Below are 22,301 nucleotides of genomic sequence, written 5' to 3' on the forward strand. Positions count from 1 at the left end.
GGGGGGGGGGGGAAGGAAAATTGCCTCCAGGAGCCAGAGCTTACACCACAGCCCAGCGCAGCACACAGAGAGAAGCAGGCGGATCTCAAGGCATGAGCAGCGTAAAAGTGGCACCCTGGGATCTGGTGGATCCTTGCATGTAATATGACTGATCGGAAGCCTTTCATCTGCCTTCACAGAGCCGAGCTTTTGGATTTAAGGTAGTTTGCCCAGGACCAGACTTTGCTATGTTGGCCAAGACGGTGCTTTCTCTTGGTCTGTGGCTGCAGTTTGCTGCGGGACAGAACGCACCTGAGAGAGGTGAGTGCCTGGAAAGGCAAGGTGTTCCCTTACTACTTTCCCCCACTTAACACCTCCCGGTCCTTGAGAGCTTCTCATGAACCTCTTTCAGAATAAAAGCTGAAGTTATATTGCTGCTTTAGGTGTATAGCTCTACTCGTACGTTACTTTGCTGGCACAAAGACAAAACAAACAAACAAAAAAACAACCCTTCTAAAATTGCCGTATTAGAAAGAAATTTTATCTTGCTTGTTTCCAGCAGCAGGAAGGAAATCGTTTCAGAAACTTTAGTGCAATCATACGGAAAAAAGTCCTGACTCCTCACTGTTACCTGTGTACTGAGGCACATCGACTAGGGGAGGTAAAAAGTGATTAGATGCCATACCTGTCTTGTTCTTTTGCTAATCTCTGTACTTCAGTCATTATATTTCCTCTTTAAAATGCTTTCTCTTGGATGCTCCTTGGGAAAAACGGTTATGGGTCAGTCTCGCAGAACTGACAGCAGGGAGAGGGACGTGGAGGAGATGAATGTCGCGTTTCTGGTTCATGGGCTGGAGTGCTGGGCAGGCTTAGCCCCCATGGTGATGGCTAAGCTGATGCAATTTCTTTTGTTCTGCCTTGTGTTTGCAAGTAGAAAAAGGTTCTGTCCTTGGGACTGCAGGGCTACTGCTGGCTGTGTCTGGTTGTCACTGCACCTGGGCAGTGTGATCCCGTGTGAAAGGAGTAGTGAACCTCTTGCCTCTCCGGACAGGAGGTCCTCAGGCTCGGGCAGCAGCCCAGACTGCTGGGGTCTGATTCTGCTTCTGGTACACAGGGCGTGTCTGTGGGCACTGGATGCTGTCCCTCAGTGACACAGCGGGGTTCAGGACTGGGATTGCTGCCTCTGGCATTGTCACAACACTGGTGTCCACGCAGGCAGCAGTTATTCCTCTTGTCACGCGTTTCTGCTGCCGTGGGAGTGTATGTGACAGTTCCCCAGCCCAGGCTAAAAATGCTCAAGACTTTCAGAGTATGTGAACAAGTAAGCCGTGGCTTTCCAGGAGGACTGTGGCTTGCTCCAGAGGCAAACTTGTGCGAGTTGTGTTACTGATGTGCTGACTTTGGCTTGCACGCTGCCAGGCACCTGCAGAGGAAATGAACCTGCTGGTCAGCGCGGTGCCCATGCCCCAGCGGCTGTGATGCGGGGACCTCGGAGCCTCCTCCCAGGTGCTCCTGAAAGCAACCTGGAGCAAACAGCAGGTCTGGCAGGGCTCCTGGGCATGGGCTAGCTCTGGTCTGGAGGTGCTGTGGTGGTATGCCATGATCCCAGAGTGAGGGGGACTGTTTGGGAGGTAGGGATGCGTGTCCGTAACTCTGGGTCCTGGGGATTTGAGTGAATGTGAATGATCGTGGCTTTATTCTCAGCTCCAGTGAACAAAGTGGGGAAGCTGCTGGGTGGCCAGTGGTGCTTCTACATGCCCAGGAGTTATTAGCTTTTTCAGGACAATGCCTACTGGCTTAGTGCACCAAGGCACAGAGTCAAGGCAAAGCATTGCATGGCCAGTTCCATCCCTTTCCTCTTTGGGTCCAGATTCAGATTTCTGTTGCATCTGTGCAAAGTCCCACCATTTGATAGTCTGGGCTTTGATAAATGAAACTTAGGTTGTCGTTACCTGGCTACTCTGGACTAGCATCAGCAGAAAATGACGGGGATGTTGCTGTCCCTGTGGGCACAGCAAGTGAAAAATAAAGACATAGCCCATCCATACAGACGGTGTAGAGGGCTCTGCACTTACTGATCTCTGAAGCCCAGCTCAGCACCTGGCAATAATTCCATGATTCCAGGACTCTTGAGGCTCTAAATAAAACAGCAGAGATAGTGAAACTCCTGAAAAGATGGTAAAAGATGGCAACCCAGCGTCCTTCCTGCCAGAGGAATTTGTCTGAAGGGCCATTTCTCAACCTACAGCCTGTAATCTGTGTCATGGACGAGCTGGAACCTGCAGAGGCAGTTTGGGCTTTTAGTCACACAAGTATGCTTTGCTTGGTGGGGCTCAGCTCCATAAGCAGGCAGGTGATCCAGCATCTGCCATGGCCCAGGCCTCTCTCTGATGGGGTTTTAAGGGTAGAACACCTCCTGGCTGGCTTGGTGGGACACTTCTCTTTCAGGGAGAGGTGGTGCCTCTCTCCTCCTGCCTCTCACTGTGACCCCAAGGGGCCACAGGGAAGCACCGACTGCGTTCTTCAGCCCCCAAACTCATCGCAGAACTTTTTTCCTCGCGTGGCCAAATAGTGAGAAGGGAAAACAAACATGGAATTTCAAACATAGTTAACCAAGACAGGACATGATCTTTTTTGGCTGTTAAATCCTTAGTGCTCTACAAGTTCCAAGTTCCATGTCCATCAGGCATGTGGCTGGTGTTCAGGTCCCAGCTGAGGTCCTGAAGCGGATGCCTCCTGTCAGCATCTCCGTGTGGAACAGGGAAGTCTGACCAGCTGGTTTTCTCCTGGAAAAGCCAAGCATTTAAATAGGCAGCACTAACTCCACGGCGACATTTTGTTCCTATATCCATCCCTTCCAAACACTTCTCTGCGTGACTGATCTGTGCCTGCCGACCGGGTACCAGGGTACTGCCACCAGCTCTCCGCTGTTCCCCAGACTTGAGCACAGGAGCAGCAATGATACACGAGGCCGGCAGAGTTATTCCTCAGCTCTTCGGAAGCAAAGGCCTGTCAGTTCGGGAGGCAGGAAGGTGCTAATGGATGCCCCTTCTCTGAGAATCCCACTGCAAGTGAGAAATCTTCGCCTGGCATCTTGCCAAAGAGCCGAGCTTCTTTTGCTGTAAAGCAAGGAAACTGCTAGAAAACAGCAAGCTGCTTGCGTAATGCAGGGATTTACTGGTAAGGAATCTCCACAGCCCCACCTCTGGCACAGATGGCATGTTTATGTTGGACAAAGGACAAAGGATAAAAGATGAAGGGAATCGAAAAACCTAAACCTGAAGGACGATGGAGTGTCCAGCCGTAAAAATATAAGCACTGCCACGCTCCTGATGTAGCGGGTTCCTCTGTCTAGATTTTTTTTTTTTACGGCTCCTTTCTGCTGACAAAATCCAAAGGGGAGGAATTTGTTCCCGTTTTATGCAGGGCTGTGCTAAGTAGAGGTAACTGTAATGGTATTTGCCTGTATGAAGGATTAGCCTTCTGCTCCACCCACAGACAACCCCTTTAGCTCCAGAATATATACCTGCCCGCCAGTGCAACTGTTGCTTTTGTTAACCAGTTGTTAACCAGTTGTTGTTAACCAACGCTTTCTTACCCTTCAGGAAGAACGTAGGGTGCCAAGCTCTTCCTGGAGAGCCTCCTAATTAACACAGCTATTCCCAGTCTGATGGGTGAAACTAGTTAAAGGACACCAACACTGTGCCCAGCTCGCCCGGTGCCCCCGAGCTGCAGGGTCCAGCCAAGAGTGGGACTTGACAGGGGCATGGCTCTTGGCTCTCCTCGGACGTTCTTCTCCTTTGAGCAGGTGTTCCATGCTGGTTTCCCACCCCTGTGTTCCCCCACGCAGGTGGTTCTGGCAGCAGTGGGATTTGCTCGCATCTGCTCCCTCGCGGGGAATTCTGAATTCCCCTCCCAGAGCGCTAGCGCATGTGATCTTGTTTACCCCTCGTGAGCCACGTCCTTTGGCCATTGATCCCTGCCCTGCCAGGGTCAGAAACTTTCACAGCTGTTTTGTTGCAACATTTGGGAAACCAGTTGACACTCCTCAATCTGGCGAGGAGCAGAGGGGAGAAGCAGTGATTTTCTCCTGGGAGGTGGCAATCACGTTGCTGTGATCTCTCTCTATGGCTTGCCAGCCAAGTAAGTGGCTCATACTTGTTCCAGTGGAGGCGAAAGCACAGAGCCATGGCTGTGGGGGTTTGGCTTGCTTCGTGCAGCCACAAGCTCTAAAGAAAGCCCTTGTTGCTCTGCCCTGCTGAAATGCCCGCAGGACGGAGGGAGCTCTAGGAACCAGGGGCAGGGACCTGTAGGTCACAGGTTGAGCTCTACTGTGTTGGCATGTTGCTATGGGCAAGCTGGAAAGCTGACTGGGCTTCACTTTTATTTTCTGCTCAGCTCTGAATGCCAGATTGCTGGGTGTGTGTGTCTGCAGCACGGGGCTGAGCCGTGCTGCATCCCGCAGAACTGGCTGTCATCCACACGGATTGCAGGTCCCGCTCCTGCCTCCTCGCGTCTCTTGCTTAGTCACCGCCAGGTAACTTCAATCTTCTCCGCTTCCAAAGGCTCCGTCTGCTTTCTCCTGTTGTTTCAGGAGATCTGATACGCGTCTGCCATCTCAGCCAGCACCTTCCCCGTGGTTCCTGGGCTGTCTTGGCCTCTGCAGCAGCACAGCATATTTATTTGTGTGTTTACAGACCAGGCATGCAAGCACTCTGGCTTTCTTGCAGGGCACGCCTGTACTGCACCACAGGCAGCGTGCTCCTGACCACACACTTCTGTCCCCCATCCTGTGGGCATTCCCAGCACCCCCGGCCCTTTCTCCATGTACCCGACATTCCTGAGCACACAGACAGGAGCGCTCCTGCCGCGGGACAGACCCAGGCACTCATGCCCCAGTCACACAGGCAGGTGTCTGAGCGGTGCCCAGCCAGGGAATAGCAGGGTAAACACTGTCCAAATGACAACTGGGCAAAGAGGATCAAGTCCCCTGTGGCTCAAGCCTGAACCACTTCACCTTCTGTTTCCCCTTGAGCCCCTTGTGCTGTACCCTGAACGGCTGTGGCCGTGCTGATTCATGATTTTTCCTGTGCTCAGGTCGTTGGGTTTCACTCTCAGGACATGTAACAGACCTCTCGTACACACTCACTCTTCCCCTGCCCTTTCCCTCCTCTTGATTTTTGCCATCTTATATCGCCTCTTGGAGTAGCGCCCAGCGGGGGCTCAGCAACCCCCTGCCAGGCTCTTTGCTGTCTCCGGGTCTGCTTTGACATGGATTTCTGCAGGGGAAGAGCTGTTTTTGCATGAGCCGTCTCCTCGGAGCAATTAATTTTACAGGAGCTTTTCCATTCAGTTGTCTACTGCCTTGTGGTTTTGGCTCCAGCACTCAACCACTGTGTGTTGCACCAAGTCCATCCGTGCTCCAGAGCTCACATGTCTTGGCCACCCCACGTTCCTGATCCCTTCACTGATAAACGAGTCCAAAGGGGCAGACAGGAATCTCTAGTCCAAGGCTTCTTCTCCCTTCTTGCACCTCAAAAGCCGTCAGAAAGCAGGGCGGTGGTTACAAGAATTCCAAATTCATTACTGATATTCCAGCTATTGCAGGTCTCCCAGGTTTTAAGAGGAGGAGTGCCCTATATGTTTGTGCATCCCACATGGCAGTTTAGCTGAAATGGTGAGAAAACGAGTCAGATGGAGCGCGACCCCAGGCCACACCCTCGGAAGCATGTTCTTCCTGACATATTGCATTCTTCTGCACAAATGGGTCTGGGCAGCCCTTTCCCAGACATCTCGCCCCAGAGCCCCTTTGAGGTGCTGCTCCCGAGACTGTCTGGGGAAGGAGGTCAATACGTCTTCAGAAGAGCAAGAAAACATCAAAATTAACCCGGTTTTTATAAAGTGATCTAGGGTGGAGTCCCTCCACTCCAGACTTGCCTGCCAACAGTAGTCGAAACCAGGGAGCTTTCTGCCAGCTTTGTGTGGACCCGTCGCCTTTGAACTGCGAGGCAGCCTGTTCTGACAATGAGCCACATCTCCTGGGAGAGAAGAGCCAGCAGTTTTTCTCATCAAGTTCCTTTATCATTTCATTCTTTTCCAAATACCGCTCATTTTTTTCTTCCAGACACCGCCATCGTCATAAGATGGGATAAACCTGTAATTTGGCCCCAGAGTTGCTCCTGACCTTGGCAGTTGCTCTTGGTCTTGCGATCACCAGTTCGCTTCTTTCTCTGGGGCTGCTGCAGATTAGCCCAGAGCAGCAGCTCCCTGGCACAGGGCATGACTGACCTGCTGGCTCCGGCTGGTGAGGAATGTTCCCAGCTCCGGGAACATGTCCACTTCCAATTTGGAGGAGAAAGTACTCAGGATCAGCCTGGTGTTGTGTAACAAGAGGTGTGAGTGCGAGCTGATGCAGCTCAGAGACATTTTCTTCTGCAGCACTAAGAGCAGGATCCAGGACTTGTGGGTTGTACTTTTAGTTCTACCCCGATTCCTGTGCCTGAGCTCCTGCTTCTTCCTACTGCCCTGGTCTTTCAGTTTATCTGTAATGGGTTAAAAACATGTGCCTGGAAAGACTGTCATGAGGTTTTGTAAGCCTGCAGTGCTTGCAGACCCTGCCTGAGGGCGGTGTGGAAGTGCAGTGTCAAGTCCAGGGCATCTCCTCTACCCTGTGTTGGCTCCCTGCTCTGTTCCAGCCCCCTGTCCTTCTGCAGGACTGAGGAGGTGAGATTAGTGTCCTGGGAAATTACTTCCCTCCACTGCTGCAATGCCATTTTCTGCTCCCTCCCATGCATCTTGATGGAATTTGGACCAGGAGAGTATCAGGCATTCATCCTGCCCTCATTCCATGAGGAGCTGTATTTTCTCAGGGGTCAGGCACTAGGCTGAATTGAGGTGTATTCCATCCCAGTTTTTCAGTCTTTTGGCTGCCTCTCCTCTCCCATGACCGGCCTTTTTCCTCTGAGAGACACAAGGTCTCTTCTGGCCATCCAGGTAGCTCCTTGAGCAGCAGGGATCATGCATGTGAATAGAAAGGTGGGGGGAAAAAAAGAAAAAAAAGTAGCTATTGCTCCTCCTTGCTGTCTTGATCTTTGCAAATGTGTAAACCATGACTTCAAAAGCTCCTCTCCCTGCTCCTGGAGAGCTCAGCACAGCAGCCGGGTGGGATGCATCCCCAGCCTTCCCTCTGTTGAATGGTGATTGATGTAGCTGCGGCGCAGAACACGTAAAAGGAGTGAGCTCCAAAGGGCCAGACCTCCCCACAGCGTTGGCCTTTGCCAGGAGGCAGAGGGCAAGCTGCGCCCAGCGGGGCTGAGACGGCTCACCGAGGGCTGCGAGTCTCTGCTCTCTGCCTCAGGCGGCCGAAACACGTCGGGTAGGGCAGCCGCAGCACTTGTGTGCTTGGAGATTGCGCCATAAGGACCAGGCACACCACCGCTGCTGCTCTATCGCTCCAACTCTTCCTTCGCATCTCTTACCCTCTTGGCCAAGGCGCGTTTGACGCCTGCCGCTGAGAGGGTCCCACGGGCAGGCAGGTCAGCGCTAGGCTGCTGTCCTGCAGTGCCTCCGAGAGGTGTTTCCCGCCCCACCGCAGTGCTCTGACTTCTCTCCTCGCAGGGACCCTCTTGGGCAGGGCTACAGCAGGCTGGGACCTCTCCAAGTGGGGCTGAACCCAAAGAAAGCGGTGGGAGACAAACTGTCCAACACAGGTCACAATCCTGCTACTCACTCGGGGGGTGGAGGGGGGCGTCTCATGAACTTCTTTTTCCTCTTACTCCCTGTAACCAATTCGGATGGTTGGACCTAAGTAGGAACCAGTTTTTTGTTCACAACAGAAAGAGCTTCTTTTGGCAATGTACTTTAAAACAAATGCTGCTAAGAGAACTTGGTTTCTGAACAATCACGAAAAAGCTTTTTTTGGCGGTGATGTCCTTTAAAACAAAAGGTGCTAAGAGAACTTAGTTTCTGAGCAATCACAGGCAAATCTCTAACACTTCAGGGTGAGCATCTCAAAACGTTCCAAAGAACAGCTGTGATCAGATGAGCCTAAGCAAAGCTGTCCAGTGAGGGAAGACGGGGTGCTGGGGACATGGGGTGAGAAGTGCCTGAAGAGTTGACAGCCAGACTGAAAATAAAACCCAGGAGCCCTCACACTAGATGCAAATAATAAAAAGGGGCAAATTCTGAGGTTTCTACCCAGCTAAATTCTCACTGAATCCTGAGATTTGGCACAAGATAACCAAGCTTTGCTAGCAGAGGGTGGGCAGGTCTGGGTCCACAGCATTCCACTAACACAGCTCCCTCTCTCTTCCCCTGCTAGGTCCCCAGCCATCTGTTTCCAACTCAAAGGGGGACCTCCTCTTCTTGCTGGACAGCTCTGGCAGCGTCTCCTACTATGAGTTCTCCAGGGTCAAGGAATTCATGTGGGACCTTGTACAACCTTTCACCTTCGGCCCCAAAGATGTCCAGACCAGCATCATCCACATCAGCACCACGCCCACCATGGAGTTCCCGTTTGACCGGTACCTGTCCAGTGGGACTTTGCAACAAGCCATCCGGAACACTCAGCAGCTCATGGGTGACACGAACACAGGCAAAGCACTCTCCTACGCCAAGGAGAAGCTCTTCAGTGATGAAGCTGGTGCCCGGCCAGATGTGCCCAAGGTACTGGTTTGGGTGACGGATGGTTTCTCCACTGATGACATCTCTGAACCCATGCAGCTCCTGAAGGACATGGGAGTAACAGTCTTCATAGTCAGCACTGGACGGGGGAATTACCTGGAACTCTCTGCTGCTGCCAGCCAGCCTCCTGAGAAGCACCTGCACTTTGTGGATGTTGACGACCTACCCATCATCACAACGGAACTTCGAGATGCTATCCTAGGTACAGTGGGGTTGGGCTGTGCTCACTGGGAGTTTGCAACGGGGCTGAATATGAGTGAGTGCCTGGTTCTGCAGGGCGGGCAGTGAGAGAACCCCTTTGCAAACTGAGATGCTTTGTTCACAACGCCACAGGTCCAAGCATAAACCAAAGCTTTTAGGAGATCTGGGACAAGTATCTCTGTCCAAGGGCCCATGACTGACTGGGACAAATTGCCTTCTGCAGATCCGTTAGTGGGATGAACTCTTGTTTGTAATGAGTCGTTCGGTTGTTAATGAAGGAAGGAGGCTCAGGCAGCATATAAAATTCCTTAAAAACCAACAAGACTGTGAAATGAATCATGCGGGTCACAGACACCTGTACGATTCGAGTGTGTCATGAAAATGCCCCCACCTGCACAGGTTAATTGTTAACCAAAGGCTTCCTGAACAGGCAATGATTTAACTACAGTAAGAGGCTGGTGACTGTGGGAGCAAGGTGCCTAAACCCCCTCAACTTGATTTTCACATTCAGGGTGGATTTTTTCCTCTGTCTGGCTGCGTGCCGTCTGATGGAGGCAGAGGACACAAATGTGTTGAACACATGGCATACGCGACACGCGACGTGTGTGCCTGGGAAGGATTTAGTCCTGTCAACCCCCTCAAACTCTTGTCTAGGGTGGATCTGACTTCCTACATTTACCCTCCACCACGTCCAGGCACAGTGGCTGGTTACACACACCGGGATAACTCCTGCCTACCAGTGGCTGGCGGTTGTTGTTCTCTTAAGAGCAATTAGGGATGGTGCTTGCGATCAGCATTAAGACCGTAGGAGAGGAATGTTTTTGTTCCATAAATCCCCTGTTGTAACGTGTTCCACATCCGCCAGATCTATAGCTCGACTTGGCTAGCCCAGCCCTTGGAAGGAAACCCCAGCCCTAACTCGTCAGGCTTAGCAGGCCAACTGCTGCCTCCTCGTTGCTAGCGTGGCTGTGGTGGTTGCTGTGCAGAGAGCAGGAACAGGCAGCAGATTTGAATTTTCAGCAGGCCTGTGTTTTAAAGCATCCAGGAAAGGGTCTGAGGAGACCCAAAGCCATAATCTGGGCCAGACGACAGGCATTTGGAAGCCGAGAGGAATATCTCACGCTAACCTGCATGCTGCACCGCACAGTACGTGTTCGTTTTGCAGCTCAGCGTGGGAGTGCCCGTGATCGCAAAGCAGGGGGTTTGCCTCAGCCTCCCAGATACCTCTGGATTTGTTTGGAAAGCTGAGTGAGTTACTATGACTTTGCAGACTTTCCGTTCTTTTTTTTTTTTTTTGGAGGTTCTCTCTCCATTGGAAATCCTATTTTAATTCCTCATTTGGCTTCTGCTATATGAGTTGGTTAGTGCCGGCTTTGGAGTGTCCAAGTAATCCTTTCCACAGCATCCTCTGTATGCAGCAATTTATTTATTTTTATTTTTTTATTTCCACCCATGATCACTTAACAAATCCCACGCAGGGACTACGTTCTCCTCCAGCCACCCACCTCTCCCCTGTATGAGGACGGGGTTGTACCAGCAGTCCTACTGTACCAGACACCACACAGTCCCCCAGATGTTTCATTTCGAGTGGCCGTTTCAGCTTCTAGTGCCTCCTGAGTCCAGATGGTATAAAATAGCATTCCAAAATGAGAACCTGCCTGCATATCCTTGCAGCACAAAATTGTCTTGAAGGTCATAAAATCTGCAAAGGTAATAAATACTCTGCTGTGCCTGAGGGCCGTATGCTGTGCATTCACCGGGTCTAAAAGTTACCGGTTTGGGATTTTAGTGGAAGGGGAGATTCCCACATGAATCCAGGGGCTGGTGCTTTAAGCAAAATACCAGAAATTGGTAACATCACCTAAGTTAGCCTTAATAAAGCCACGTAGGTCCACTCTTCCCTGCCAGGAGGAGACAGCCCTCCTCACCACCCTTCCTGCTTTGGCCCCTGGGGTAGCAGGAGCAGACAGCATCCTTGGCAGGCAGAAATTTGTCCCTTTCCAACTCTGGAATGGCCCAGACTGGTTTTATTATCACTGCTATCTTATCTTCATCTCTTGCTACTGTGTTTTAAAAGCCTTTTGTAGACGCACAAACAAGCTTTGTCAAGAGTTGCTCTCCTCCCTCCACCTCCTATCCCGGAACGGAGTGTTTCATGCCTGCTCCATAGATATCCCAGCACAATGGTTCCTGGCTACCGAGTTGCTGTTGCAATTGCTGTTGCAATTTCTTTTTTTTTTTTTTTTTTTTTTTTTTGCCTTTGGAAATTTGAACAGAGATCTGAGCAGACAAATAATATAATGAACAGTTTAGGGCTGAGTCTGGAGTTCACATCAAGGGTTTTCAGTCCTAGGCAGCAAGACAACTGCTACTTGGACAAGCAGACAAAAGGAAGGTGCCTTATCCTTCCAAACTATATTTCTGTCCCACTACAGGCTCTGATGAGGCCAAGGGATGCCATGTCTCTGCCTCAGTTCCCTTTTTGAAAAACCTGGCTGCGACACAGAAGATCGGCTGCTGCTTAGACATGGTGGATGTGAAATAGCTCCAGTAATGGTCCTACCCAGAAGGGAGCAATACAGGGACTGGGGATGGATGTGTGTGATCACTCCCACTCTTTTTCCTTAGCACAGGGCCCCGACACGAGGCTGCAGAATGCAGCAGGCTCCAGTTCCCAGCCAGCCCGGCTATGGCCATGGCCACTGCTGGCTCCTGGCAAGTCCCCCTGCCCCTCCTAGTGTGAAGGAAAGGGGATTTAGCTCAGGCTTCTTCCATTGCATCTTCTATATTATGTACCCGACGTACGGCATTTGGTGCTCTCCTTCTGGGGAAGAACCTTCAAATATTGTGAAACCAAGGGATTCCTCTGAGATGACATCAGGTTCTGTGCTAGCACCCACTTGCTCTCCCCTCAGCCAGTTGAACTGGCAGCTGCTGACTTGTTTCATCCTTTGGCACCATCTCCTGCGCCAAGCTCTGCAGGAGCCCACCTGCCCAGCAGTCACAAAGCATCAGCCGCTCCCCGTGCACATTCAGAGCAACACGCTTCTGATCTGAAACAAGGTCCTGGATAATTCTGCTGCAGCAAAGGCTTTGAGCTCGGTGCTGAATATGAGCAGGGGACCAGAGGGAGTGATCTCCGACCTTGAATGTCCCCCCTCATAACGGAGAAGTGTGTTCCCCCCTACCAGAATCAGAACCATATCAAAGTAGGGAAATAGAGGCACAAAGAAGAAGTGATTTGTCCCAAGTCCTAGCCGAAGCTTCTGCAGAGAGGGGAACATGTACCCAGGCCTAGAACATTCTCATTTGCTGCCTGGCTGCATTTCTTCCACACATCATGAAAGTAGCAGCATTCCTGCGAGTCTAATCTTGACCTCAACAGCATTCACAGGATGCCAGCAAACTTGTGGCTGCAAAATAGTGTTTCAAGTCACTGAGAGGTGGGAGGTGGAAGGCAAGTGCGTCACAAACTGTATCTGAGTGTTGCTAGGAAGGCGCTGCCCGGGTCTAAACCAAGAGATTAACTTGCTACTTCCCTCTGGGAGCAAGGAGGTGCTGTGAAGCATCCCATGGGCATCTATTTTCTGGGATTTATTGCCCTCTTTATACACTCAAGGCATCTTTAACCTGGCAACGAGGGGCAGAGCTGTTTGCTGTGGGTTTCCTGCAGCACGCCCCTCAGGTGTTGGCACCCTGTCCCTTTAATCTGGTTGATTTATTCACAGTGGCCCTGGGCCCTGCCTCCAAGCTCACTTATTTCCATTCCCTGAACTTTTGGCAGGATTTTTGGCGCTGAGGCCTTTCCTCTGTTCCCTGTTCTTTTGTGGTTTGGCCACTGTTAGCTGCGGGGCTCACTGAAGGGTGCAGTGCCCCAGGCCCCGTGGTGCTGCTTCCCACCCTCTGCCTCCTCCAAGCTCTGAGCGGTGGAGTGCTGCTGGCTGGGCGCGGGCAGGGCACGGAGGAGGGAAATGTCCCTGCCTCTCTGGAAGGGCCAAAAAACAGCTCAGAGGAAAAACTGAGGCTGTTTTATTTGGTACAGGGAAGTTGGCAGGGACTCGGAGTAGCTCAGAGAAGAGCTGATCTTCTCCTGGTTAAGGGACAAGTCGGAGAGTGCAAGGCTACCTGCTCTTCTCTTGCAGGTCTGGGCAGACTTTTGTGCCTCCCTTTACCTCTGCATAAAGGGCAGGCAGCGGGAGCTACTTAGAGTATTCTGTGAAGTGTTTAAGTTTGAGCTGGAGAGTACCACCGGGTGCATTTAAAAAAAAAAAAAGCGCACATCTTTATGTCTTCATATGCCACTTCCCTGGAGCTAGAAACAAAGTCCTGGGTGTTTCCATCTTTGTGGAAGACCAGAGAGCAGTGGGATTCTGCCCCAGATGGGCTCAGGAGGCCACGTGTGTCGGAAAGGTCAAGTAGCCGAGGAGGCTGGGGGAACTGCCAAGCGTCAGAAGAGGTATTCGTGTCTGGCATTTGGGCTCTGGAGCTCGAAGGTAGACGAGCCTTGAAGAGAAGCCTCTGTGCAGGGGGAGAGAGGGGCGAGATAGCACAAGAGTGGCTCTGAATGTTGAATGTCACAAAACAATGGAGCTCTGTGAAATGCTGCGGGGAGTGACTTCAGCTGGGATGAATGCAGCCGCCTCAGCAAATGCCGGACAGTCCCCAGTGCTGCCCCTTCTTTCTGGCCACTGGCTACAGGCAGAGAGCAGGGAGAAATCTTATTTCTCCACACTCTGGTCTGCTTCAGATCCGTGACAAAACTTAGTGGTTTGGTTTCACTAGTAGGTGATTTCCACAGGGATGCACCAGCTTGGGATGAACCAGCCACAGGGGTTTTGGAACCTGGATGCCTGAGTTCTGTCTCCAGCTTTGTCGCGGGCAGCGCCCGTGCTGCTTGCCATGTTGGGTGGGGGGTAACGCCTCGCCGAGCGTGAGAAGCTGCCTGTTTGACCAGGCACAGTAACTCCCACACGTCTGTCAGGCAGTAACAGCTGCCCACAACTTGCTGGACCACTCCAGATTCGTTCTTGGTGGTGCAAGATAGGCTTGGATGGGCAGGGGCATGGTTCCTGCAGTCCCAGGTCTCTCTGTCACCGCAGATCACCAGCACCGTTTGGCCTTAGCACAGAGGACAAGGCAGAGAGAATGGAGAGGGAAAGCTGAGGCTTTATGGAGCGATTTGGAGGCTTGTGGAAAACTGTTTCGTTGTGCAGACACACGTGAGCTCTTGCTTTAGCCAAAATGCCACCTCATGGCAGTTGAGACATGTGCATTTCCCTTTGCAAGCTCTGTTCAGTGAAAGAGTCTTGTCTGAGGAGTAGGAGTGGTGTGAAAACTCAAATATTGTTGCCTCAGTTGGCAGTTGTTTTACTTTTTTTTTTTTTAGCTTTACACTTGGCTTCAAGGATTTAGTTTTGCTCTCCTGAACCTCGAAAAGAGGGTCTGGTTCACTTGAATTGCTGTGAAGGGGCTTGGCGACACCAAGTTCATCCAGGGTTGCTGTAGGCTACATCTCCCATCCAGAAGGGCCTGTATCTTAGCTGTGCTGTGTTCTGTGTATTAACGTCAGTGGTGATTTCTGGATCCTGTTTCTTTTCCAGATGTTATCCAAGCAGATCGGCTCCATGCAGTAGACATCACCTCAAGCAGCTTCCGTCTGACGTGGCCCAAACTCCTCTCCCAAGAAACTGGCTACTACACCCTCGAGTATGCCCCGATAGATGATCTAGCAAGGAAGAGGACAAAGCAAGTGTCTGGGGCTCACACTAGCCTCCTGCTAAGCAACCTTGCACCAGAAACTACTTACGAGGTGGCACTCGTTCCTGAATCCAACGTCCACTACTTCCCTCCCCAGACAACAAGGGTTACCACACTGGCAGGTAAAATGTGCACAGTCGTGACCAAGGGGGAAGTCTCCACTGTGCGGAGTCTCACATACATAAAGCAAACAGGAGAGTCCTTGGTCTGCATCCCACAGCCTCGTAGGGACAGAACATAATGAGTTTCCTTAGCCTGGCACTCACCTGGCAGCTCTTTGCTTAATGAGATGGTCCGGACCACCCAGAACAGGGGATCAGGTCTGATGGTCATAAGTTGCCCTTCCAACCTTAAAAAAAAAATCTATGAATCTGGAGGAAAGCAGAGCCCACTGCTCTGGGAGAATGTGGCAGGAGATGAAGCTTGCAAGTATTTGACAGGGCTGAGGTGTAGAGCCCGGGGGGGGGGATAAAGCCCAGGCTGCTGCACATGCTTACCCACTATCCCAGAATGATGGTCAGGCAGAAGCAGCGCTGCCTTATGTGGGTTACTGCCAAAGAGTAAATTATTTTTTTTTTAAATGAAGGCTATTTTAGCCTTCATAGCTTGAGCAGCTGCTATGGGAACAAGGTGATCCCTGTCTCCTACCTGGGGCTGCAGATGCAGTTAGAGGAGAGTAATGCTCTTAAGCAGGTCCATGCTGCCTCTCCAGGCAGGTGTACTCACTGGTGGGGAACCCTTGTGTAGGAGGGAAGGAGTGGGGAGCACTCGGAGCAGATCTAGTCCCTCTGTGCAGACTAGTCCTTTGGGTCAGAAGAGTAACTCAGATTTATGCTGGACAGCAACATGCAAAAAATTGGCACACTGAAAATCTGAGCAGGGGTGACAAGATCAAGATGAAATTGCATGCAATATTAACCTTCTGCACACAGGAACAGTTTGAGCTGAGTAGTGTTACCTGCTCTATGACGCACAGGTAGAGAAACCCATTTTCTTAGGGCTGAGCTGGGTTGTGCTGACTTGGATGACTATCAACACCCACTTGGTGGATGGATTTTCTTCCACCTGGAAGCCAAGTATGGTGCAGGTCTATTATGCTCCTCTGACAGCATTCTTCTACCTTGAATTACACACTCATTCACATCTTTTTTACATTGCTTTCAGAGGAAATAAGCCCAGCTCAGGTTCTCATCTCAGAGTCTGCACCACACAGCTTCCAGGTTAGTTGGGCTCCAACACTGGACAGTGTGATCAGCTACCAGATCCTGTATGGACCGCTCCCCGGGAACTCCGTCAAGCTGCTGGAGGTGGATAGCAAGAGCAATAGCACTGTGGTGGAGAATCTGGCACCCAATACGACCTACCTAGTGACAGTGACTGCAGTCTACAAGTCAGGAAAGGAGAAATCCCTGTCAGCTAAAGCATGCACTCAGGAAGGTGAGTGAGCCGCAGTCTGGAGCGTGCCTGTTTCTTTGCATAGGTCATCTGCCTCTGGGTGAAGCCAGAGAACTCAGCCCAGAAACTGGGGAGGGATGGGAGAAGGGGAAGGCTGCAGCGTCTGATGAACAGCAGATGATACGCTATTGGGATGTAGCAGATGTGCAAGGCGTAGGACTGAAAGAAAATCAGACGTGCACTGTATGACTGCTATTACAGGGTGTGTACTGCCAAGCTGCCGGTGCAGTCACAAGCAGAACAGACTTGGAGATCCCCAAGTCTCCCTAAAGAAGAAAGAAAACTGCCTTTCTCTCCTATCTCCTCAGGGTCTGTTCTTTGCTGTCAGAGGGGTGGGAATTTCATCAGCAGAAGCTTCTGCTCTGTAGAGTTACCTGTAAAGATACTGCAGGAGGCAAAATCTAGTTCTCAGACTCAAGAGTGAGGAGCTCAGGGAATGACAGAAGCTGAGGGTGTGGGAGGTGGCCAACCGGTGCCTAACAGTGCCAACAAAAGGATTTTGTGCTGGTACCAGGACAAAGTTAAGGACTAGTTAGGCTGAGCTTCTCCAGTGCAGAGATGTAGAGTGAGGCGCTGTTGTATCTCTACACCAGAGAAAGAGCGGGCTGGCTGGCAACCCCGTCTCAAAATCCCCTCAGGAGGAACAAGGAGCAGGCGGTAAGGACCAGTCCATACAAACGGCCCACAGTGACATGAGTCTTCTTTCTCTAGAGGGCTCCAAAGTGAGGCACCTTCGCTTTGAAGACATGGGTCCGAACACCCTGAAAGCCTCCTGGGACTCTGCCGATGGCAAAGTCCTCGGGTACAGAGTCAGATGCCGGCGGCAAAGCGGCCCTTCGTCTGTCCTCAGCGTTTCGCCGCAGATCCACAGCGTGCTGCTCACAGACCTGGCTTCAGGCACCACCAACAAAGTATGTGTGAAGCCCGTGTACAAGAACCAGGCGGGCAAAGGGCTGTGCCGCATGGTGCACATGCAGCCAGGTGAGCTGGGGTGCAAGGCAGAACCCTGGGGTACCTTAGCCAAGGGAAAGCGTCCTGAAGGGCCCTGAGGTGCTGGAGATCCAACACAGGGGAGCTCTCATGGCTGAAATCCTCTGTGCTCATCAGCTTAGCTTGCCAACAGGGCTTCATCACAGCTAGCAGCCCAAAAGGTGCTGTCTAAAAATGGGTTTTTCCCCCCATTTTTAAGACCAATGCTCCTCCTAGTGGCGTTGTGTTTGCAGGCGGGAGAAAAAGTGCGCAGTGGAGACAGTCCTGCATCTACTTTGGGATAACAAGGGTGGGAGGACTGCTAAAAGCTGGCACGGGCATTGGAAGCACTATTTAAAAGTAATTTAAACTCTTGGCCACCCTTCGCTTTTCAACGTGGCAGGGACAAGTTAACTATTAAACACAGCTACTAAGGCACAACACATCTGCTTTCCTCCTTCCACGACGAAGCCACTTGCTGTCACGAAGCACAAAGGGATTCTTGACAGGCTGAAGTGAAGCAAGAGCTAAAAACAAAGCTGTGTGAGAGTGCAGAAGCACAGACTTTTTCCCAGCAAGAGGCTGGAGTGACAGTGAAGATGGCCACAGGGATGAGATCTCTGACTGAGTCAAGTTTGGAGAATGGGTGGATAAAGCTGACATTGTACTTTTTGTGTTCTTCCCAGCTACAGAGGCCCAAGGATATAAGCACAGGCAGAGAGCGTGACAGACTCTGGAGGGAACTGATTCCCGGAAGAGCAAGGAATCTTGCTTGGACAAAGACTTGGCCAAAAAAAGGAGAGGTCAGGGGAGGAAACCGGCAAGTTCACAGATCATCTCCCAGCCTGCACTGTCCGTTGAGGTGTCCTGGTTGTCAAGCCTAAAGGCTGTCCTCAGCCAAGTTCTCCCAAAGCTTAAAGGTTTGGCTTGGCTGGAACAACCAACTCGACTAATAGCTCCCAAGTCTGTACCCTCTTTTATATAAATATGCCTGACAAATAACAAACGAAAGGCAAAGTGATGAATCCTCACTCTTGCTTGCTTACCGCCTGTTCTCTATTTATTAAATGTTGATACAGTTTTATTTTTTCAGCTTATGAGCTTGTTCAAGACTCGGCTGTTTACTGCCCCTGGCCTTTCATTCTGGGCACCTGCACTCAGAGAAAGATTACACGTGGCTAAATCCATTCCTGCTGTCAGCAGCCACTTGACAAAGAGCAGCTTTCCTCCAACTCATCCAGTGTACTCAACAGGTAGCTCAAATCAGGCATCCCAAAAGTAGAGCATCTCAGGGATGGAAGGGAAAAGCATTAAGAGAAAGAAGAATAACGTAACACAGAAATGTACAGTAGGCAGAGGAGATCGGGTCAAAGCCACCAGGATTTCTGAGAAGAGGAAGAAAAAGAGGTTGTTAATCCCCTTGGCCTTTGACCAGGACATGGAGACACTTCATTAAAAGACGTCCTGCCTTTTATAAAGTGCAGCGACAATTTAGTGTTCCCAGATGGTCTCTGGTTTATGGCAGAGCTTGGTCAGTGAGCTCCGAGAAATGGAACGATAGGGCCAGGGCTGATGGGCACTGACAGAGTGCTCTAGCAGGAAAGTTTTCTTTCTCCCTGTCTGCCTGCTGAATTCTTGAGTCTCATCAACAATGTTCCGCTCTCCCTCTGGCACTGGTATTCAATTCATCTGCTCCAGTGACATGCAGACCCCAGATGGACTTTGAAGGGCTCAGTTGCCCCCAGGTCATTTGCCTTGGTATTTGGTATCAGTCCGAGAGAGCGGGAAACTCAAAAACTTGGCAATTTGCTTCCCCAGCAGGTTACTCTGAGCTCCCAGCCCTCAGCTGAGCTCAAGGAGCAGCAGTGAGTCAAGAAAAGCCAGACAGCAAGACCACCTAAACCAGTTATTTTTCTTCTTCAAATACACACCTCCAAACCCCAGCGCAGCGCTGCCTGGATCTCGGCCACCGAATCACTGTGGCACCCCCACAGTTTCACCAAACTGGATGCAAGCCCTGCTATCAGAGCTGCTATACGGAGATTAATTAACCTGTTCTGTGACTAATTATGGACAGTAAGTCTTCAGCACTAGCATTCCAGGTTCTATCCTCCGGAGACATATAGCAAGGACATCTTTAATGTCTTGTCCTGTTGTCCTGGGCTTCCACCCAGCCCTAAGCTTGAGCTACACTTAAAAATCAAGTTTTTAGGGGAGAAGATTAAATCTGATTCCTTCCCTTTGGCCCTAGGCTTGAATTTACTGTCACTAAGCTACTCTTTGGTAAGGGGAGCTGGGGGAAAAAAAAAAAAAAAAAGGCCAATTTTAATACCTAGTGACAAAGCCGTTGGAGAAGCATAGTTCCAAAATTCAGGGCTTAGGGCTGTAAAGAAATGTATATACTTCCTTGGTAACAAAACCCAGCATCAGTGGGAACACCTTCCCTCAGTAATGCTTGTTCTATTTTAAATTTATTGCTTACTTGTCCTACACGTGGAACTTTTTTTTAAAGCTGTGCTGTATGTTGGAGAGCCCCTGTGCAGTGTCGCTCATCCCACAAACCCTCCGTTAGCTCTGCTTACGGACTCCTTAAAAGAGCTCCTTTCAGAGCCAGGAGGATACCTTGTCACCGAGCTCGTCTCCTGAGTGCTGAATTTGTCATGTTCAGGTTAATGGTGCATTTGCCTTGGGCTGTCTTTCCGTACAGGAGGGAGGTGAGTCATTCATTAACTCGATAAGATGATTTCACATGATTTGTGTTCTCCTTTGGAATGTGCCTTTGTGACTGATTAAACTTAATGGAGACTCTGTGCTGAAGGGAAGATAAAGCCTCTGGAATCTCTCATGCAATAAGATAATCTTGTTAATTCTCGCTGTAGAACAGAAATTAATTTTGCACAACTTCCTGCATAGTTTACTAATACATTAACGTGTCATTCCCCCCCTCCCCTCCCAGTTGTAACGTATCCTTTAAAAGACAATTAAACGTACAATACAAGAGCTACTGAATGATTACTTCGTTCTTGAGGGCAGTTCTGTTAAGCGAAGCTTTTGTTCTAAAGAGAGGTATGGGTTGAAAAGCTGGTATTCAATCTCAATTCTCACCCACGACTTCATAGTCTGGTTTACATGAAACTTTACCCCCAATCCCCCCACAAAATGTCTCAGAATTATACAAGCAGAAATATATCGGTCTCGATAATGTCTCGGCTTCAGTAAGAATTGTTTTACAAGGAGCCAAAAAGTAAATGTCCCTTAAATCTTGGCAGAACTGGTAGTACTCACGAAAATTCTAAGTTGGACGGGTAAGTTAAACTAAACTTTTTTTAAAAAAACCTAAAGCCTAATGATTTCTAGGGCTGTTTAAGAATCCCATCTGTACGGATACGATGGGTATGACACCCAGCCAGCGACGCAGGATGAGAGCACAAACCATCAGGGCTCTCAGTAGGAGCTAAATTCTGTGCGTATGGACTATGAAGAGCTTCATTTGCCGATGAGCTACTCCCAGGTTTTCTTTAGGGTCCTCGCACCTTCTGATGCATGTGGTGTTGGCTGTTGCTAAAGATTTAAACTGGAGTTCCCATGTTCTTCACTAATACAAAGATGCCCGCTATCCCCTAAGGAGACACCACGGTTTTTCTGAACACCACCTTCCAGGAAGGTGCTGATCTGCCAGGGACTGGCGTGGTTACCCCACTCAGCCAATCTCTTATCTAGACAGACATCTAACGGTTTTCTGAAGAAAACCAGCATACTTTCCCCGTTCCAGAATCTTGCTAGAATGTTTGTGTTCACTTGGAAGGAACTTGCTCTTAGGTGTGTAGTGCTTGCAGCCTTCTCCTGTAAAATCCCAGGCTCACTGAGATGTCAAAGTACAGCTATAATTAGGATGCACTAGCTAATTTCTCAAAGCAACATGGAGGTTACATCTGCACTTGGCTACTGTCAGCCAGAAGGGCATTTAATTTATTGTGGTAGGTGACTGCCTGGTACAAAGAGGTTTAACTTTGACAGCTTCGCTAAGAAATGCAGCACACCCCTCAAAGGTATGATGGCTCGGGGGATGTTTTTACCACCGCCAAGACAAAGGAAAATATTCCACCCAATACAAAATCGGTGCTGGTTGTACAAGGTGAGTGTGGAGCCTCCATCCTAGACACGGCGTGCTTAGAAAACAGCCTACAAGTGCAATTATAGATGTTTGTTTAGTGCTTGTCTTCCTTCTCCTGTACTAAGCAGTACTGCAATCAAATCTGTATTAAACGTTAAATATATATTCTTTGACCCAAGACGAAAACTTCAACATGTAAATTATAAAACCGCAGAGAGAAAATGTTTAATTATTTTGAGGAATAGTGGGGCTGGAGTGTTTGGGATATTACGCTGTAACAGACATCAACTACTTTGCCCCTGGATTGTTGTTCCAAAAATGTTGTTCCAAAAATTGTTCCAAAAATTGTTGTTCCAAAATGTTGTTCCAAAAATTGTTGTTCCAAAAATTGTTGTTCCAAAATCACTCAGCAGAGACAACCTTGATTTTTTAGAACAAGCAATGAACCACCAACAGTAAAAAAAAAAAAAAAAAAAAAAAAAAAAAAAAAAAAAAGAGCGAGATGAATCTGATAGAAAAATCAAGCATTCTGCAGGAACTTTCTGAGAGGCTTCGGTGTGCGTTTGTGAAGAAACATGAACATTTAAATTTAAAAAAATAAAATAAAATTAAAAAACCCAAACAAACGACAAACTGAATGCCTGCCCCCCCCGGGGTGCTTCTGAATGCTGAATTTTGTGTAGGCTATATTCTACATTTTACAGCGTTTCAGGCTGCAGGATTTCACACGTGAGCTTTAGCGGCGTTTCTGACTTTTACAGATATTTTCCCTTTTTTCCCCTGCTCCCCGTTTCTAGCGGCTTTCACGCTGGTTTTCGCAGTACAAGCCATCTGACTGGGAGCAGATCTGCGAGGGAAGCACACCTCCGCACCAAGCATAAACACACAGATTTATTTTATTCCCAGCACTCCCCTTAGCAACGCCGCCACACTCCCGTTGCTATGGGGAAGCGCCGCCCGCCCTAATTTGTCCCTCTCCGCTCCCTGTCCCCAGCCCGGCTGTCCCGCCCACTCGCCTCCTCCACAGCCAATCGCGTTCCAGTCCCTGGACAAACCCGTCGCCTCGTTCCGTCAATCAGCAGACTCGGCCCGCGCAGCGTGACGGGGGCGGGGCCGCCCCGCGGGTGACGCGCTTCGCGCGACC

At 50.1% G+C, this 22,301-nt stretch overlaps 1 protein-coding gene across 2 annotated transcripts; it reads left to right on the forward strand.

The window, feature by feature from the left end:
• Nucleotides 1–7: 7 nt before the first annotated feature.
• VWA1 (von Willebrand factor A domain containing 1) lies at nt 8–20,043 on the forward strand. 2 transcript variants are annotated; one of them, XM_026862779.1, is made up of 6 exons: nt 8–300; nt 8,300–8,863; nt 14,463–14,741; nt 15,784–16,056; nt 16,786–17,055; nt 17,730–20,043. In XM_026862779.1, the coding sequence occupies exons 1-6, from the start codon at nt 228–230 to the stop codon at nt 17,768–17,770; spliced, it is 1,500 nt and encodes a 499-aa protein (XP_026718580.1). In that variant the 5' UTR covers nt 8–227; the 3' UTR covers nt 17,771–20,043. The 2 variants fall into 2 exon arrangements, with proteins under 2 accessions (XP_026718580.1, XP_026718581.1); XM_026862780.1 differs by having other exon boundaries at nt 17,736–20,043.
• Nucleotides 20,044–22,301: the final 2,258 nt, after the last annotated feature.

Source organism: Athene cunicularia (assembly GCF_003259725.1).
Source record: "Athene cunicularia isolate RWA chromosome 21 unlocalized genomic scaffold, athCun1 chr21_part1, whole genome shotgun sequence".
In the NCBI taxonomy this organism is placed as follows: domain Eukaryota; kingdom Metazoa; phylum Chordata; class Aves; order Strigiformes; family Strigidae; genus Athene; species Athene cunicularia.

Coding starts and splice junctions, on each gene's coding strand:
- VWA1 (XM_026862779.1), top strand. CDS start 228: ATGTTGGCCAAGACGGTGCTTTCTCTTGGTCTGTGGCTGCAGTTTGCT. Junction 16,057..16,785: donor TAAAGCATGCACTCAGGAAG/GTGAGTGAGCCG, acceptor TTCTTTCTCTAG/AGGGCTCCAAAGTGAGGCAC. Junction 17,056..17,729: donor CATGGTGCACATGCAGCCAG/GTGAGCTGGGGT, acceptor TGTTCTTCCCAG/CTACAGAGGCCCAAGGATAT.